General features: G+C 54.2%; 6 protein-coding genes across 6 annotated transcripts; all 6 read left to right on the forward strand.

The window, feature by feature from the left end:
- Positions 1-531: 531 nt before the first annotated feature.
- Positions 532-1,356, forward strand: JKF63_02481 (uncharacterized protein; the record flags this gene model as incomplete). The annotated part of the gene is made up of 1 exon (XM_067898506.1): positions 532-1,356. One exon carries the CDS (start codon positions 532-534, stop codon positions 1,354-1,356), a length of 825 nt encoding a protein of 274 aa, XP_067754663.1.
- Positions 1,357-2,203: 847 nt separating this feature from the next.
- JKF63_02482 (uncharacterized protein) lies at positions 2,204-4,609 on the forward strand (the record flags this gene model as incomplete). The annotated part of the gene is made up of 1 exon (XM_067898507.1): positions 2,204-4,609. The coding sequence occupies one exon, from the start codon at positions 2,204-2,206 to the stop codon at positions 4,607-4,609; it is 2,406 nt and encodes an 801-aa protein (XP_067754664.1).
- A 1,279-nt stretch (positions 4,610-5,888) lies between these two features.
- JKF63_02483 (uncharacterized protein) lies at positions 5,889-8,282 on the forward strand (the record flags this gene model as incomplete). The annotated part of the gene is made up of 1 exon (XM_067898508.1): positions 5,889-8,282. The coding sequence occupies one exon, from the start codon at positions 5,889-5,891 to the stop codon at positions 8,280-8,282; it is 2,394 nt and encodes a 797-aa protein (XP_067754665.1).
- Positions 8,283-9,623: 1,341 nt separating this feature from the next.
- On the forward strand, positions 9,624-10,811 carry JKF63_02484 (uncharacterized protein; the record flags this gene model as incomplete). Its single annotated transcript, XM_067898509.1, has 1 exon — positions 9,624-10,811. The coding sequence occupies one exon, from the start codon at positions 9,624-9,626 to the stop codon at positions 10,809-10,811; it is 1,188 nt and encodes a 395-aa protein (XP_067754666.1).
- A 1,115-nt stretch (positions 10,812-11,926) lies between these two features.
- JKF63_02485 (uncharacterized protein) lies at positions 11,927-14,593 on the forward strand (the record flags this gene model as incomplete). The annotated part of the gene is made up of 1 exon (XM_067898510.1): positions 11,927-14,593. One exon carries the CDS (start codon positions 11,927-11,929, stop codon positions 14,591-14,593), a length of 2,667 nt encoding a protein of 888 aa, XP_067754667.1.
- A 1,456-nt stretch (positions 14,594-16,049) lies between these two features.
- On the forward strand, positions 16,050-17,642 carry JKF63_02486 (uncharacterized protein; the record flags this gene model as incomplete). Its single annotated transcript, XM_067898511.1, has 1 exon — positions 16,050-17,642. The coding sequence occupies one exon, from the start codon at positions 16,050-16,052 to the stop codon at positions 17,640-17,642; it is 1,593 nt and encodes a 530-aa protein (XP_067754668.1).
- Between the last annotated feature and the right edge of the window lie 329 nt (positions 17,643-17,971).

The following is a 17,971-nucleotide window of genomic DNA, read 5'->3' on the forward strand; positions in this document are numbered from 1 at the left end:
AGGGAATGTGAGACTTGTGCGCCTGTCTCTGAAGTGGGAGAATCCCTACGGGGGACATGGTGTCCTCTCAAAAGCAGCTCAGATGATCTGGAACAGGAAACGTTGTGTGATGCCCGTCTGCATCTCCCTCGTCTCCAGTGTAGAACTGGATTCACCTCTTCAAATGCTGAAGTGCAGGCCACTGCTGTAAACTAGGGGTCCTCGTTCACCGGCCGAGTGCACGTGTAATGGGTAGTGCGTTTTTTTTTGTGTGTGTGGTCTGTGTTTATGTGCGGCCGTCTTCATGTTGAACAAACCTTCCGTCGCGCTTCTCACCACACCACACCACACCACACCATCGCATCTTATACATCCTCCTCTGTTTGCATTTTTTGTCTCTTTTAGTGCTGCTCTTAGTCGCCATCGCCTTGGAGATTGGCAGCCTTTCGTGTGTCCTTTTTTTCCTGTGCTATTCGCCTATCCACCAATCGCGTCACGTCTCTCTTCTTGCTCCTCAGTGATTCCCTTGTTGTTTTTTTGCGCCTGCGTACCATGTCCGCCGTCGGGGACTTGTCCATCACCGTGAGAAAGGTCTCGGAGGATGTGAAGCGGCTTAAAACTGCATATGAGACGAAAAATGTAGCCCAGTGCAACCAACTGCTCGCGGACATCAAGCGTCGCATTATCGTGTTCCCCACTTTTTTGAATCCCGGCGCTAGCAGCAGCACACGGAGCGAGGAGCTCTCTCTCGCGCGCGACTACCTTGAGCTCGGTGTCATGGCCTCGGCGCATCAAAAAGACCTTGCTTCCTTCGAGGTGTACTTCAACCAACTACAGTTGTATTACAGCGACATTGGTACCGAAGAGCTACCTGAGTCGCCGCAGTATCTGATGCTTCTCGGCCTCAACCTCATTCGACTGCTCGTGTGCAGTCGTATTGCCGAGTTTCACTCTGAGATGGAGAAGATTCCATTTGCCGCCCATGCCTCGAACCTGTACGTGCGCTTCGCTGTCGGTCTGGAGCGATACTTGATGGAGGGAAGCTACAACAAACTTCTCAATTCACGTAAGAAAGTGCCGTCGAATGAATACCTGCCTGTTGTGGAGATGCTAGAGCAGACCGTGCGCGACGAGGTCGCCAACTGCATTCCCAAGTCGTACACTCAGCTCTCGATTCCCGACGCCCAGCGGATTCTGATGGTGGACTCGGTGGCGAAGGTAAGGGAGATCGGTGAAGAGCGGGAGTGGGCGATGTCTGCAGACGGCAAGCACTTTGTCTTCAAGCGCGAGGAAGACGCCCTGAAAAAGGAGATCCCCTTCAAGGAGATGATTGAGCAGCATATCAACTTCGTCGCTGATCTGCAAAACATTGTGTGAAGGTCGTGGGGTTTGCGCGTGTGTGGTTGGGGGGAGGGAAGGGGGGATGGTGTGCATTAACGCCGTGTTCCGCCACTTCTCCGCTGCCTCACCCCTTTTGTTTACCTTTCTGTCATCTGATGTGCCTCCGGTCAAGGACCCAAAGTCTATGAAATGATGAGCAAAGGCGGGCACATGGGGGCAATGGCCGGGGTGTCCATCTGATAATGAGCATTCCCAGGGGGAGAAGAAGGAGGAGGAAGGGGGATGCTTGTTGGTCATGTGGGGATCAGCGTCTGCGTTTGCGCTGCTGTCCTGGACTCCTACATCAATGAGTGATACGTTTCCAGGCCCTGAGGGAATTGCATGCCGTGGTCAAGCAACCAAATACATGTTTATATTTATAACTATGGTTGCTCACTAAAACGGCTGGCGGGCGGAGGAGGGTTGGGATGGGGGGTGATGGAATTGCAGCGCTGGCTCACCCCCCCCCTCCTCCTGTTTACCTTCCTCTTAGAGATGATCCACCACTCCTCTCTTTCTTCTCTCACACATGCTTCTTTCCGAGGGTCTACGCCTCTCATCGATTTGACAACGACGAGGGCACTCATTTTCCTTCACAAAATTGGCCCACAGAAAGAAAAAAAATAATAGCGGTTGCCCGCCGTGCGAGAGTGCCGCTGTTGAGGTCTCGCTGTGGATCGGTGGTGTCGTTGTGAGGGTTCGTATTTCATCTGGGGGAGGGAGAGAGGGGGTTCATCTCTTCTGCACCACATACACTTTGAAAAAAAAGGCAAAAGGCGGGGGGAGGGGTGCGGGAAACAACAACGACAGATTCAGCCGATCTCTTCACCCCTTCGACGTCTCTATGTATCTCACTAAGCGGCCTCCGGCGGAGCTGTTCATTCGCCGTCGTGACGGCACCGAGGACCGCTTTGTCCAATCGACTGCACCGGCGAGGGATCAGCAAGGCCGCACCGCTACAAGTGATGACCACGATGAGACGTATCAACTCGTGATGCAGTGCGCGCCGTACACCGCGAGCTTCAACGCGCTTCTCTCCAAGCACTCCTCTTACGAAGATTCTCGACAGCTCGTCGCTTTTGTGCATCACCGCATGCACAGCGAGGGCATTCCCATGAACACACAGACGTACAACCACCTGATGAGACGCGTCGTACGTTACACGGATGGCGTCATCTTCACCCTTTATGAAGAATTGAAGCGGGAAGGTCTCAAGGAGAACACCAGCGTTCGTCCCAACATGGAGAGTTATGTGCTGCTGTTCCGTGCATGCGAGCGCTCCGCCCAGTACAACCGGGCTTTCCTCCTCTACCAGCAGTTACGAGAGCAGTTTCGACTCGTGCCCGAGACGACGGTGTACAACACCTTGTTAGGGTACTGTGCCGCTGTCCATGACGTGGCACAGGCAACCTTCCTTGTCGAGGAGATGAAAACGCTCGAGGTTCCGCGCGATGTGAACACGTACAACTGTCTAATGAGCGTGCTGGTGGAGTCAGCACCCTACGCAGAGACGCTGAAGGTGTTTCAGGAACTCCTCTCGCTTAACTTGAAGCCCACGAATCGGAGCTACAACACGATCCTGAAGGCAGCAAGCAAGAATGGAGACTACGACCGCACCTTTCAGTTTGTTGAGGAGATGAAGAAGAAGGGCCTCGTCCCGGATGTGGAGACGTACAACTACATGCTCACTGTCTGTGAGCAGCGGCTCGACTACGTGCGAGGCACGGGCGCCTTCTCGACAGAGCGTCGCAGCAGTGAGCAGGTTATGCGTGGTTTGGGCGCCATCGCTGAACTTGTCATGGCACTGTTGCGCGAGATGCGCTCCATACAGGCGTGGCCGGACACCTACACATACAACAAAGCTCTCAGCATTCTCATCAGCTGCAAGGACAGGCGGGTGTTCTACGTGTACAACGACATGATTCTTCACGCCAACGAAGTTGCTAACCATTGCAGCAGCAGTGACCACTTTTCCTCGATGTTTTCTACTGGATTGGGTGTAGGTAAAGACAACAGTGATGAAAAGCAACGCACCGATCCCGGTACCCTCTTGGAAGAGGCACTCCAAGCTGAAGACGAGGAGGGTATGGGCAATATGCGCAGCAGTGCTGTCAAACCGAACCTGGAGACATGGCGACAGATGATCAAGGCGTGTATCTTCTTTCACGAGTACGAGCGCGCAAAGGAGGTGTGCGAAGACTACCAGAATAGTGGCATGGCGCCCAACGCCCCCCTCGTTCTTCAGCTGCTGGAGGTGTGTGGTGCGGCAAAGGACCTCAGTTGGGCAAAGGATCTGATTGAAGGGCTGAGATCGCGGAGGATCCTCATCGGTACCTCACATATGAACGCCCTTCTTCGCGTCTTTTGCGCCGTGGACGAAGAAGAGGCAGTCTTTGCCGAGTACGAGCAGATGCGCATGGGCATTCACCCAACTGGCGCATGGCCTGACACCGACACCTGCAACATCGTCTTGCGCTACGCCTACAAAAAGCCGGACAAGGCAGCATTTGCGGAAGGCGTATACATTTCTATGGTACAGCCCTACTCTACTGCAGCCGCCAACGAAGAAACGTTTTGCATCCGTCTAGAAGACTTTACATCCAAGCCGGATACCCCGGTGGAGAGAGTGGTCGCCTACGCAAACGAGATGGTGAGCAATTACGCCGCCTTGACGATCGCTTTCTACCGTGCCGTCTTGCGATTCTTTCTTGTCCGAGATAATGCCAGCATTCAGACCTGGTTCGATCGCCTAGGCAAAAAGCAAGGCGATGCCTTTACCTCTAGTGCCCCAGCCGCAGATGTGTCGTGCTATGCGATCATGATGCAGTACTATCTTAATCACGGCCAATACGATAGGGTGGAAGAACTATTCCAGGAGATACAATGCGACGGCACCCTCGATGCGGACACCGAGTGTTATCATGTGCTCCTGGAGACAGCTCGTCGGCAGGACGACGTCGTGTCGGTGATGAAACTGATGGAAATGGCCCGGGTCAACTACGTTGCGCTGGATGTGTTCTGCTACAACAGTATTCTACAGACCCTCGTTGGGCGCGAAGAGCGTTTTGTGTACGAGGTGCTTAGCAACATGAAGGAAAATGAAGTAGAACCGGCGGAGAGTACAATAGCCATCTTTCTCAATACAGCGAGCGGGCGCAAGATGTTGACGGAGATTATCTCTGGTAATCTCTTCTACAGACGACCTCCGCTGGTTGCGCTTCAGAAGATGATGATATCTTCGAATAGATGAAAAAAATGTGAATTTTTCATAGCAGCTCATGTCGAGGGTTACAACACAAAGAAAGGGGGTGGGGGTGGTGGCCGTACGTGTGCCGCTGATTGCATGCAGGTGTCTTCTTTACTCCGTTTCTTAGGTCTTCAAGTGGCTGTGGCCCAACGTCAAAGTGATCTTGCACAATTCTGTGCTGGGCTCAGTTATTTATGTACACTAGTTGTGTCAAAGCAAAGCAATCAATGTCAACCGTACAGCTGCAACTCCGTCTTGGCACGTCGCACCCCGCATATATGTATTTATATATATTGTCTATGTGTGTGTGTGTGTGTGTGTGTTTATATGTCGATGAGGAAGCCATTGGGTGAGGGGGTTTCGCTTGATATTCACTGCCTGTGGGGGAACTCCTTCCCCCCCCCCCCTTCTCCCTCCCTTCTCCCCGCAGTTGTGTGGTGCCGACCAACTTGTTGGGTGTGCGCGGTTTTGCAGAACCCCCTTTTGCCGTTCGCACATTTTTTTCGTTCTCATTGTTTCTCTCTCTAGTTGACGTACGCGCCTCGCGAATAGGCTACTGCGAGCTGCGTGGGCGCCCTCATTCGCGGTCGGGCCGACTGGGGGAGAAAGAGCGAAAAAATCGGGCTCTGGGGCCATGGAAGCCTACCCAATCCACATCGACATTCACATCCCTGCTAGGACTGTGCGCTAATGCCTTTTTTTTCTCTCGCTTTGAGAGGGAGGGTACACTGTGATACAAAAAAATGCCAGCCTAGTTTCTACACCCTACATCACTGTCCTCGACTGCTTCCCTCTCTTTTCTTCTTTCGAGGGGCTTTTCATTCTCTTTTTTCGCGAAACATTTTTAGAGCACAAAAGGCTCCACGACTGTCTTCCACGTTTCAAGTGGGATTCGTTTGGGCGCGCCTCTGTGTGAGAAAGAGAGGTTGAGAAGTCGTATGGGTCGCTGCGCCCTTACTTCATCACAGGAACACCATACGCCTTTTATATAAATCCACATACATTCTTGCCTCTTTTTTTGTTTTCCGATACCTCAAGTCTTCGCAAAAGAAAAAGGAAGAAAAGCGCTACTGAGTGTCAGGTGTGTCACACTAGAGGTAAAGAGGGACTGCCCGCTGTCCCCAAAGTGGCGAGGGGAAGGTGCAGAGAGAAAAAAAAGAGAAGACGGGGGCGGGGGGTGGAACAGACGAATGCTGTGTGAAACGGTACGCGTAGACTCATACAAGCACGAAAGATCCATCTCTCAGACTCTAGCCGCTGGCATTCCCAGCGTCTCAGCGGCATGACGGAAGTAGTCGCCAACACAGGGGGGCGTGCCTTCAAGGGTCGCCAGCGCGCCCAACATGAGGTGCAGACGGAGGCAACTTTTGTACCTGGTTGCAGCACCCTCGAGTACGCCTATGATCCGCTGGCGAGCGAGCAGTTCGAAAATCTTGTGACTCTCCGACAAATGATTCAGTCCTGCCTTCGCCTCGTGGCCGGCGACGTCTACGACGTGGTGAGCTTCAAGGATATCCTTTTTCAGCTGGAGAGAGAGCTGCCCTCGTCACTGCCTGTGACGGATTTGTTGCTGCTTTCTTCTCGACTGTTCCGTAGAACTGCTGAGCTTGGCCGTCTGCTCAGTTGCTTTTTTGGTGTGGTCTTCGCGGATGATCATAACGACGAGCACTTCCACTTCGCCGAGGTGCGTCTCCTCCAGCGCGAGCTCCGACAGGTGAAGCAGCAGCTCACCTCGTCTGAGGAGGAGCGGACACAGCTAAAGGAGCTGCTGGAAAACGTTGGCCAGGTCGCGTACGATCACGGAAAGGCGGTCGAGTTGCTCGAGACGCACAACAAAGTGCTCAAGAAGCAAAGCACAGCCTTGAAGGAGCAAATGGCGGTACTTTTTCATCAACTCAACACGGGTTTAGAGGGGCACTGCAAGGGCGCGTATCATCAGGTGACGGGGGAGATGAAGGTGCAGGAAAGTCTGAACCCTGCGCGCATCACGTTTCGGCAAACCATGGACAGTCTCAGTGAGCAGCTTCGAGGCTCACGTGGGCTCATCACGGATGTACGGGGGGTTCTGATGCGGTGCAGCCAAGGCAGACGAACCGGCGAAGCGTACATGGCAGTCGAGCCAAGCGTGCGGTTTAAACTCGGGATGCTCGAGTCGAACTTCCAGCAGCTTATGGGTCGATTCACTGCCGTAAAGGACACGGTGGTGGAGACAGCACAGGAGCTCATGGGTGCACTACAGGAGCGCAAAAAGATCCTGTATCTCTCCTTCCAGCATATTCGCCTTTACGACCTGCATAACGCAAAGCTGCGGAATGCCCGCGCCATTCTTTCGCAGCTCCAGCAGCACACATCTGAGGTTGTACGCCGCATACGCGTGACCTTCCCGAACGGAAACCTCACCTCGGTGGATCACTTCGGCAATATCACCACGCAGCGCTGGAAGGGTGGGTACACGCTGGCTGCGTTGCGCGGATACCATTTGACAGACCAGAACCGGCAAAACAGTGCTGAAGCCCCTGAGGTGGCTTCCCGCAACAGCATCGTGAGAATTGGTAGTAGCTCTTCAGCTATCCCAGGCGCACAGGCTAGTATGGCGGACTCGCAGATGATGACGATTGCGAGCGAGACGACAGCACTAGAGAAGGATGGGGCACGCTCCACCTCTGTGATGCTGCCTACGCTATCTGCTGGTCGGAGCCTGCCGTTTGGCCGATCTGCTTTCCCTCCTCAAGGGCAACGTGCCTCGATGGCAACGGCCCGCGGCAGTCTAAGATCGGTGCTGGCACGGGACTCGAACAACTCTACTGGGGTTGTAGGTGTCTCTGTCGATCCTGTAAGGGCAGACAGCGACGAAGCCGATGTGCCGCCCTTCGAGTCCATCTCGACTTTTCTCGATCTAATGACCCACATCGACGAAGCAATGGATGAGCTACAGCGCGCGTTGGCACTTGATGACGAGATGGGAGCCTTTCTCAAAATACTGACGCTCTCAGCGTCGACGACGCCCCGCGCGGACGAGCAGGAAATCGCCGCTGGTCTCACCAATCGTGCGTCAATGACGGAGCGGCGGGAGTACAACTTTGAGGTCGCCCTCTTACCGACTGGTAGTCGCCCCGGCGGACATCGCGCTCAGGTGACGTCCTCCAACTCCTTCACGGAGAGCTTAGCCGGCCCGGAGAGCAACTCCCGCTCATCTTCGCTGTCGAGGGCAGAGAGCCCGAGTTCCCCCTTAGAGGGGCGGGGCGGCTCTCGTATTGAAAACGCCACCTCGGAGGCTGCGATGGCTCGTCAGGCTGTGCAGCTTCAGCGCCAACAAGAACAAATTGCTAAAATGCAAGAAGATTTCACCTCCAAGATCGGTTTCTTGCGTCAGGTGTACGAGGCCCGCATCGGCGACCTGGAGGTGCGAGAAGCGACTGTGAGCAAACGATTGGGCCAACAGTCGCCGGCGCCCAATCAGCGCGGTACGACAGACACCGGCAACGGTCGACCACCCACAGCGGGCTCGAGGGCCGAAGAAGGCAAACGAGGCCCTGCTGGCCAAAGTGAGAAGGAGAAGCTGATGAAGCTGCGAAGGGAGTGGTACAGGTCCAAACGCAAGATGCAGCCGAATCGAAAGCTGCGCGAAGCCACCATTGACCAGTTGCATCCCACCGAGGAGGAAGAGAACACTTGATATAACGTGGTACCCATCTGCAGTGAATCAGCGTCGCGGATCACAACTGGTTTCTCTAATGTTCTCCCTGGGTAAGTCGTGGCTCTGCCCGAAAAGAAAAGCGGAGACGGAGAGCACCGTTTCTTGAGTGCATCGCAGATGTCTAAAATTCGCCTCGCTTCGAACCGAGCAGAGGGGCGATCTTGTGTTGCGCGAACCAGCACCGAGTCTGTCGCTGAACCACATGTATAAGCAAGTCAATGTATATCTAGTGGCGGTTGTGCACCGCGTTAATGCCAGCGAGCTGTGCGTTTATTCGCGCTCCCTCCCCTCCCCTCCCCTCCCCATGTGTAGCGCAGTCCGTAGACCTCGATTTCCCTGTTATTTTTTGGTGCAAATGTCCATGCCAAAGATCACCGGCAGTGATTTGTATTCGCTGCTGCACGCATAGAAAGCAATCCTACACGAAAAGGATGGTAATATACATACATGTTCATGTCTGTATGTATATGTTACCCACATGTGGTTTGTTGGCAGCGGCGGCGTTTGAGAGAAACCTCTTGGGGAGGTGATTGAGGAGGCGGACAACAGACGAGCGGCGGGTTTGGGAATCAGAGCGCGGGTCTGATGAGACACCATATGATGACCCTCATTTTTCTCTCACAAATCTTAAAGGACTCAATGACTTTGTGCGCGACCAGAATCTGAGCAACTCCAGTAAGGTCCTCCTCCTCCTGGCGGCCACCAACTTGGGTGCAGTCGTCTTTTGTAGTCTACTCTGTGTGCCAATCTTCCCCCGAAAGGTGAGGAACAGGTGCGGGGTGTTGCTGCTCTCGTGTGGAGCTCAACGACCATGGCGCTTCACCTCCTCACTTTCCTCTTCGCAACCCATCACCAACTTCGATGTTCTTTTCCTTCAAGAGGGTTCTGTACACGCGCTGAAGTAAAACGAAAAGAAGAAGAGAACAGAACTCTCGGTCACCTCGCTCTTTCCTCCTCTTACTTGACCCCCCTCCCTCTCTCCCTCCTCTCCCCACTCAGCTACTCACCACTCCTTTGCTCTTTAGGCTCGGTTGTTGGTCTGCTTTGGCTGGTCAACATCATTTAAACACACACACACACACACACACCTTTTAATTATTGGCGGCATCTCTGTACCTTGTCCCAGCTCTTATTAGCTGCGTAGCTTTTGTGGTAAAAAAAAAACGAGGCTGCTCTGGGCTCTAATAAAACTAGCCTCACTTTACACTGACCTGGAGTCCGGTATACGTACTCGCGCTTCTATTCGTGGCTTCGCCTCTGCGTTTAGCGTGCAACCTCTAACACCACGCACCCGGTTTCCTCTCTTTTACTCTTGCGAGAATGAATCGATCCACCTACGTCAACCCTCAGGATGAACAGGCATTTCAGGCTATCATCGCCAAGGACCCCGAATGCAAGCAGTGCTTCGAGTGTGGAGTCCCCTCGCCGCAGTGGTGCGATGTGATGCATGGTACCTTCATTTGCTTGAATTGCAGTGGCCAGCACCGTGGCTTGGGCGTGCATCTCTCGTTTGTCCGCAGCTCCACTATGGATGGCTGGACGAACTGGAAGCCAGAGAAGCTGCGCCAGATGGAGTGTGGTGGCAATCGCCGTGCTCGACTGTATTTTGAAGCAAATGGAGTTCCTCGGACACCTTTAAAGGCCCGCTACGAGTCTCTCCCAGCTCTTCGCTACGCCGACATGCTCGCGTCCGAGGCACTCGGCAAGCCCTTCAATGAGGCCGCGTGGAAGCCGCCTGCGTGGTATGCGCGTCTCAAGGGTGTGCAGGACACGTCGGGATCGGCTCAGACGAATCCGAATCGCTTCGCCGGCGTGGGCGCGAATGGGCAGTCGCACGAGATGTCGTCGAACGGCCGCGGTGGCAGCGACTGGTACTCCGCGCTGTATAGTGGCTGGGGCGCTGTGTCACAGAAGACGGCGGAATTGGCTCACCACGCTACCGAGGCTGTTCAAAGCACAGACGTTGAGGGGATGCGAAACACCTTTGTGCAGAAGTGGGCTGGTGTGTCGTCCACCGTGTCCACCTACGCCACCGGCCTTCAGCGATGTATAGCGGAGGCCGGTAGCGAGACTAAGAGTGCTTTTGATGAAGTACACGAAGGAATTTCCCGAATAGTTCAAAACGCGCTGCAAGCTCCGGCTGAGAGCGAGGTAGGCATCCCTGCAGAGAACGAGGGCCGGTACAGCCATCTTGAAAGCGATGGCCGACATGACCCACAGTCGCGCGTCTCGACGTCAGCGGCTCGGGTCACTGCGACGACATCACTATACTCGCCTGTATACCAGGGGCAAGTTGTCTGGTCGAGTACGTCTCACAGCTCGCCGACTCCCAAGGCCACTGCTTCTTTTCCGGCCGGCGTGAATTCACCGACAGGGAACGCTTCTAGCGCCGCTCTTTCTGACACCAGGCTGATGCCAAGTCACCCTGTGAACCCGCTCAAGGGCACTGACGGCGAAGCCACCTCTGCTAAACCGCAGACGCGTACGGAGGATGAGTGGGATTGGTAGTGTGAGAGGGTGTTTGATGACGTGTTGTATGTCGAGAAATCTCATGATTATTTTTTTTTGCCGCTTTGTCCATGAGCTGGATTATACATGCACTTACATACACACACACACACACACACACACAAAGGCTGTCGTCGACTTGGACCTCTTTTGTCTCACTGTGGGTTGTTCAATACGCTGATCTTAGCAAGGTGTGCGCCTCCGCTGGCTGGGGCATCTCTTTCCTCCCCAGCGTGCGCTTGTGGAGATGTTTTCTAAAAACTGGGAGTCTCTCTACTCTCTTTGCATCTCCCCTACATTTTTCAGTGTTGCCCATTGCGTTATGCTCATTGCTTTTCTTTTTTGTTTTGTGAAACAACAGAAGAAATTGGATATTGGCACGTTTGGTGACGAAAAAGGGACACTTCTATCTTCCGGTGCAACAATGGGGCGATGAAAAGAGGGAGAAGTGGGAGGGGGAGCGTAGGTTTTATGTGCTCCTGTAGGTAGAGACTGACGGTATCGCTTCCTGTATGCCGCAGAGGAGTGTCTCTGCCTCCAGCTTTGAGATGAACGGTGCTCTCCGTATGTGAAGCTGGAAGTGGGCTTCTGACCTACTGCAAAATTCAAAAATCGCACATACTCCATGATGCGAGTCTACATGATACTATACGGTGCTCAAGGTCTCCTGATTATGCTCGTGTGGAAATCAAATCATTTTCTGGCCTTTGCTTCGCGTCAAACTTCTTCTCTGCCTCATCACTCTGCCGCTGAGAACGCAGCGGACCCATCTGAATCGACAGGCATCATTCAGTGGTCCTCATACACACACACACACAGACCTACAGCGCAACCGCGCGAGCATCATAGGAAACATCAACGGTGTCGTAGTTTCTTGTCTCCTCGTTATATATATATATATGTGTACATATATATATACGCATGTAGGGGTGGGTGGTCTACTCTTGATGTTATCGCGAGTTAAGGGAAGCAGCACATTCGGCAGGACCTCGGCGGTTTGTTTTGATTTTCTTCCCCCTTTTTCTGCCTCGTCCCTGGTGCGCTTATGCCCCTCCGCCAATCACCCCTTCCGCCCCCGTTTCTTGTGAGACACACCTGAGATTTAGTCCTACGCAATGGGCTCTCTCTTTCAGTTGCGTGACTTTTGGTACACCTCCTTTCCAGGGGAGGAGTTCAGCACCACTGCCGTCGCGCTTGTCGATTCGGATGTCGATGCGGTCGATAATAAGATTATAATTGGATCCTTCCAAGGAATACTACGCCTATTGAGCCCGAGCGCCTCCCAGGGTCAAATGCCGCCGGGCGATGTTTTGTTTGAAAAGAAGTATGATGAGCCGATTGTGCAGTTGGAGTGCGGCCCTTTTTGTCCTAAACGGACGCCTCTACCCCCTCACGTGCTGGCAGTGCTGTTTCCGCGCACCCTCATGTTTCTCGAGATGACTGCGCAGGGTGGTGGGGCCAACGAACGGAATGCCCAAAGTGGTGACACCAGCGACGCGGACGCGACACCACAGCCATCGCAGCTCAGGGATTTGGATGCTTTTTACACGCTCACGGTGCAGAGTACAGTTCACCTGCAGTCCACCGCCTACAACTTCGCGTCTGGCTGCTTTGGTAACAGTGACTACAGAATGATCTGTGTGCAGTCCATGGATGGCCTGCTCACCATTCTGGACTACACCGGCGTTCTGTATCGCACCTTTTTACCTCCAAATCAATTTTTGATCCCTGGACCGATTCGCTACAACGCGCATCGTGATGCTCTTCTGACGTGCAACACATCTATGTTTCTGCTCAGCTACAGCTACAGCTCGATCGTGTTGGGCAGTACTGCGGAGAGCGCGGCAGCGACAACGGCGGATCCCGTGGCCGCAACTTGCTCGCCAAACCTTGGTCCACTCTGGGCGTTCAATCTGGGCGAAGACGCAGTCGACATCGAGGTATGTCGGCTCACACGTGGCCTGCCGAATGACGATGTGGATATTGTGGTTCTTTGCACCTCGGTTTTGTACGTCCTCAACGACAGCGGTGAACCACGCCTGATGCGTCGAATTGATGTTGAGGCGTTGTCCATGTGCGTGTACCCGTTGCCTGACATTCCGTACAACAACCTGCTCGTGGGGACGATAAACGGTCTTGTGCAAGTCTACTCTGACACAGAACTGCAGTGGAGCACTTCTCTCGCCGGTGGTACCGCACCCTTACACCTCTCAGTCGCTTCGCTGTGCGGAGTGAAGGGCATGATCGTGTGTCTGTCATCAGAGGGCGCCCTCAGCATCAACTACCTTGGAACGGACCCAGTCGAGCATCGCCCCAAATCTCTCGATACGAACTCGTCGTCCTACACGGAGATTGTCCAAGATTTGAAGCACTGGGAGAAGCTCATTCAACAGTACCTTGGCAATGCAGCGACCGGCCATGATGATGCCGACAAGGATGACCCCTTTTCCATTCCAGGAGTCTCGCCAAGATCCACAGGTGCCGCAAGCCCGAAAGCACAGGCCGACGGCAAAGTGGAGATGAAAGATGTGTCGTCAGCCACCACGGCAGGTGCAGCGCCGAGCTCTAGGACGGCCGCTGTCGCCATGACGCTTTCCATCACCAGTGAGTTCTCTAGTGTCAACACGATTGACAACAGCGCTGAGTTCACCGTTACGCTGCAGACCCACAAGAGCGACGTCAGCCAAGTGTCTTTGGTTCTGCAGTCAGTACCGCCGCTGATAGTAACGCCGACTCAGTGCGCCCTTGAGCATATCACTCCAGGGAGCAGCGTCCAGCGCACCTTCAGTGTCAGTGCCATCCAGGACAGGGACTTGATTATTCCCTCATCGCTGGAGGTGGTGGTGGTGGCCGTGTATCGTGGTCAGAGACGCGAATACGAGACCACGGACCACGTTGCGTTGGCGCCGCTCTTGTTGGTAGCTCGCCCCGTCCCCCCTGTAAAGAACACGGCCTTTTCCCTGCAGCTCAACACCGACCACAGCCCGCCGCCTTTACTCACGGAAATATTCTCGGATATGGCCCTGCTTGGCAACGTGGCGTCAAACATCCTCTCGCTGAACTACCTGAACGGCAGCGATGCGACTGTGCTGGTGTCTAAGAACGCGGCCCGCTTCAAGTTTCAGGGATCCACCATGGAAGGTTTATGGCTGCTGGCCTCCGAAGTCAAACGACGTGTACAGCTCCACTGCAGTGGTGATGGAGAGTTGAGATTTGAGATTCCGCACAATCTGCCGGTTCCCGATTTTCTCGCAGTGGTTGACACGCACTGGGCGATTCGGAAAGAGGTGGACACCGCCTTGACTTCGCTCGACCAGGCTGCAGCACTGTTTCGCGCGGTGGAGAAGCGACTGCTGGCGCGTTTCCGCGACCGAAGCCCCGCTGACGCGACGGCGGTGGAGGTGCTCTTTCAGGAAAGCTACTCGCTACTGCAGGAGAAGGCCGACGCGACGACGCGAGCCAAATCGCGACTGCGACAAGCCTCGGCCATGTTGAACTGCTGCGCGCAGCTGCTCTGGTTTTGTTTGGAAGTGAAGTCTCCGTCACTAAGCCCACAGGATGCGGCTACCCTATCGGCGCTGTTCCGCTGTTCTGTCTCGGATGAAAACGAGTCAGGCTGGGAAGAGGTGACGGAGGCGGTATTATCGAAAATGCTTGACGTCAAGAGCAGAAAGATTGGCACTCATACCGTAGAGCTTTCTTCCAGCATTTCGAACTTGAAGAGGTACTTGGTCACACTGATGAACGCCGTGCAGTCTGGCCAGAAGCTCGGCACCGCTTAAGACGGTGGCTCCGTCTGTCACGCTCTCCCTCCCCGGGGGATGGGGGGAGGGGGGAGGGGGAACTCCGCAGCAACACAGACACCAGCCCGTGTGGGGTCTCATTTTTCGTTGCTTTGTGTGAAAGAAAACGAGTGCCTTTGACGCCTCCACTCCTTTACCTGCCTCTTCTCTGTGGCCACTTCCCACTTTAGCGTCCCTGCACCCCTTTGCGGGGGGTTTCAGTTTTTTTTTCCGCAGGGGAGGGGGTAAAGCAATTGGATGTGTAGAGGACTTGAATGACTCCTTGTGCCTGATAGAGGGGTGGTGAGCGTTGCACACATGGGTGTGCTCATGTGCGCTACCGTAAAAAAAAAGAGAGAGAGAGGTTCCCTCTGTGACACTACTTGATATTCTGCCCCGCCCCTCTTTATATTCCCTCAGCGGTCTACTTATGGCCATTCTCGCAAACGTCGAAGGGTGATGCGCTTTTAAAGGCTTCTGTGTGTGTGTGTGATGGTGTGGCCGCCTCTGTCGGTTTGTAATGTTGGCGCACAGTTTCCATGCGCCATTTCTTTTTTTGGCCCCTACGAGACGGTAAAAGAGCGAAGAAATGCCCCAGCGCCAAACATATGAAGCGAAAAATGCGGCGGCGGCGATGGCGGCGGCGAGGAAAGGTACATGGCTCACTTTTTTGATCGTGATGCATGTAACCGCAGCTTCGCGTGAGGAGCTGGTGACGCGCGTGGATGGGTTGCACTGACCTCCCGTTTCTCTGGTAGAGACACCAATAGAGGCGAACAAACCAACAAAATGAAGAAACACGGATAGTCTTCCAGTGGGTCTGTGGAGTCCGCGCTTCGATCATGCGTCTTTTTGTGTCGCCCCGCCAGACTCCAGTTCGTGACAAGTACAAACCACTCCAGACGAAGTAGCAGCTGCCATTCTCTCTCTAGCGGTGATCATCACTCATGTCTACTGAGGCGGGTCTGGGTTCTCTGTTTTGGTCTTGGCGGCTATGCATTCTCAACACACCTTCCCTCTTTGTTTTTTTTTTCTTGCGTGGCGGGGTGACTACTCTTTCTGGTTGTTGCTGGACTAGGTGCTGGTTTCTGTGCGTTAAGGTGTCCAGAGTGTGAATATATATGTTTTATTTTTAAAAGATCCACACAAACTTATTCCTCTCGACACACACACACACACACACGCGGAGTTATATGTGTCGTGTGGAGATGAGTGTAGACGGGGGAGAGAATTTCAAAGGGTTCGTAAAGTTTCATACGCAGCAACATCATCAACACAGTGCGCTCGTCAACGCACATATACACTGTGAAGAGTCATCGTCTGGTAACAGTAAAGTCACAAGGAGACAGGACCACCTGGCAGTTCATCCTCTCTCTCTCGTGAAGTACTCCTCTGGTTGGCACTCGGAACCTTCGCGCCTTCCCTTCCCCCCCCCCCCCGGTGTACGTCAGATCCGATGGGAGGGCCACCAGGGTCACAGGTGGCGCAGACCAGTCCTAATCAACCCCGGAGCAGAAGACAGCGAAAAGGGAAAAAACCTGTCACTGACGCAGCCGAAGGAGGGGCTCTTGTCTCTTGTAATGGCCGCAGCGGCGGGGCTGTGGAGTGTTTCCGCTCCTCCTCCTCCTTTCAACCACCACGCCAGCCCAATGTGTACACGGACTGCGTGCCACTACGGGAGCTTTACAGTCAAGTGCAACGTGGCGAGGGCACCTTTCACAGCATCTGCGCCAAGGGGGGTCGAAGTGGAGGACACCGAAAGCAGCTGGCCTTCACGCTTCAACAAAGCTTCAGAGAATTGCCGTATCCGCGTGGTATGGTGAACAGCAGCAACTTTTGCTTCATGAACTCAATTTTGCAGGCACTAGTCTTTATTCCCCCTTTTGCGCAACTGGCAGTGTCGATCAGCTGTGATGCGCAGGCCCGCCAGCTGTGTCCAACCCTCGCAATTCTGGGAAAATGGGTACTCCAATACTGGAAGCCGGGATTCACGAGGCTAGCAATGACAGCCCCAACCTTGATGCAGCGCGCGCCCATCGGTGCCAACAGTACCACGAACGGAGCGTCTAGGACCGCCACGGTGGCTCCCTCCCAACGGATTCTTGACGGCTCTGTACAGGAGGACGCGCAGGAGTTTTTACAAAAACTGCTGGAACGCCTCCATGAAGAGTTGGTTGGATTGGAAGAAGCTTTGTGCAACGGGGAGGCGTTGGAGCCAGCGACGGAGAGCCCAACGAAACGGATGGCCTCTGGAGCTGCCGGCAGCACCGCTGACGCGAATAGTTGCGCCGACTCCTCTGGTGACGAGGCCTCCTCCGTTTTCAATCAAAAAGGCTGGACGATTGTGAAGAAAAGAAAAAAAATGGCGGTGCGGGAGCACGAGGATGCGCAAGGACAATCCAAGTTGCTGGCGAGCATCTTTGGTGGCACGCTGGAAAGCCACCTTCAGGGAAAGGAGCGACAGCGTGACCGAGTGTCGGTGATGATCGAGACGTACTACTGCCTCCCAGTGGACGTTGGCTTCGCACCGGAATGCACAATTGAGCAAGCTCTTGAGCGCACCTTCATGACAGAGCGTATCTATGACTCTGATCGTCAGAAGAATCTCAAAAAGACGCTGCGCCTTGGCCGTCTACCTTCCATTCTCTTCGTGCAGCTTCGCCGCTGGGTCGTGACACGCGAGGGCGAACTCGTGAAACTCGAAAACACTGTGCGCATCAAGCGTACCTTGATAATTCCGCGTGCCATCTGCTCGGATGAGACTCTCATCAACGCGGAGCGAACGTATCGTCTTTTGTCAGTTGTGTGCCACAGGGGCGATGCTGTTAGTCGAGGGCACTATGTGACGTACCTGCTGCACCACGCTGCGTCCCCGGCCGTCCTGAAGGTGCACGCGGGCGATTCCTCTCATATGGACGCTGGAATTGTCCCCACGCCTCCTGATGCGACGACCGCCATTCTTTGTAATGACGCCAGCATATCACTGTGTCCGACTAGTAACGTGGAGAAGGAGACATTGTATTTTCTCGTGTACCAGAAGATTAGCTGATGTCGCGTCAATGCCGCCTCGCATTTTCTTTCTCGAGACAGTAGGGGAGGGGGTGTGGGGTGAAAGGTTCTCGATAGGGCCTTGTCTACCTTTTTGAAAATCAGGTGCTGCAATGTATGGGGTGTAGGCGGTGGCAGTCGTGGCCCCTCCTCCTTACTGCTTGGTTGCCGTTGTGTGTCGGTTACCGGTATGGTTTCCGTGCATTGTGAGTCCTAGCCAACTTGGCCTCACATTCTGCGAGGTGTCGCTTTTTTTTTTTTCGTCTTCAAGGAGGAGACACGTGGCGGCTAAGATATGAGGTGTTGAGAAAGGCTTCCCGGAAGCTTCGC

The sequence above is a fragment of the Porcisia hertigi genome, chromosome 32 (genome assembly GCF_017918235.1).
Source record: "Porcisia hertigi strain C119 chromosome 32, whole genome shotgun sequence".
Lineage (NCBI taxonomy): Eukaryota > Euglenozoa > Kinetoplastea > Trypanosomatida > Trypanosomatidae > Porcisia > Porcisia hertigi.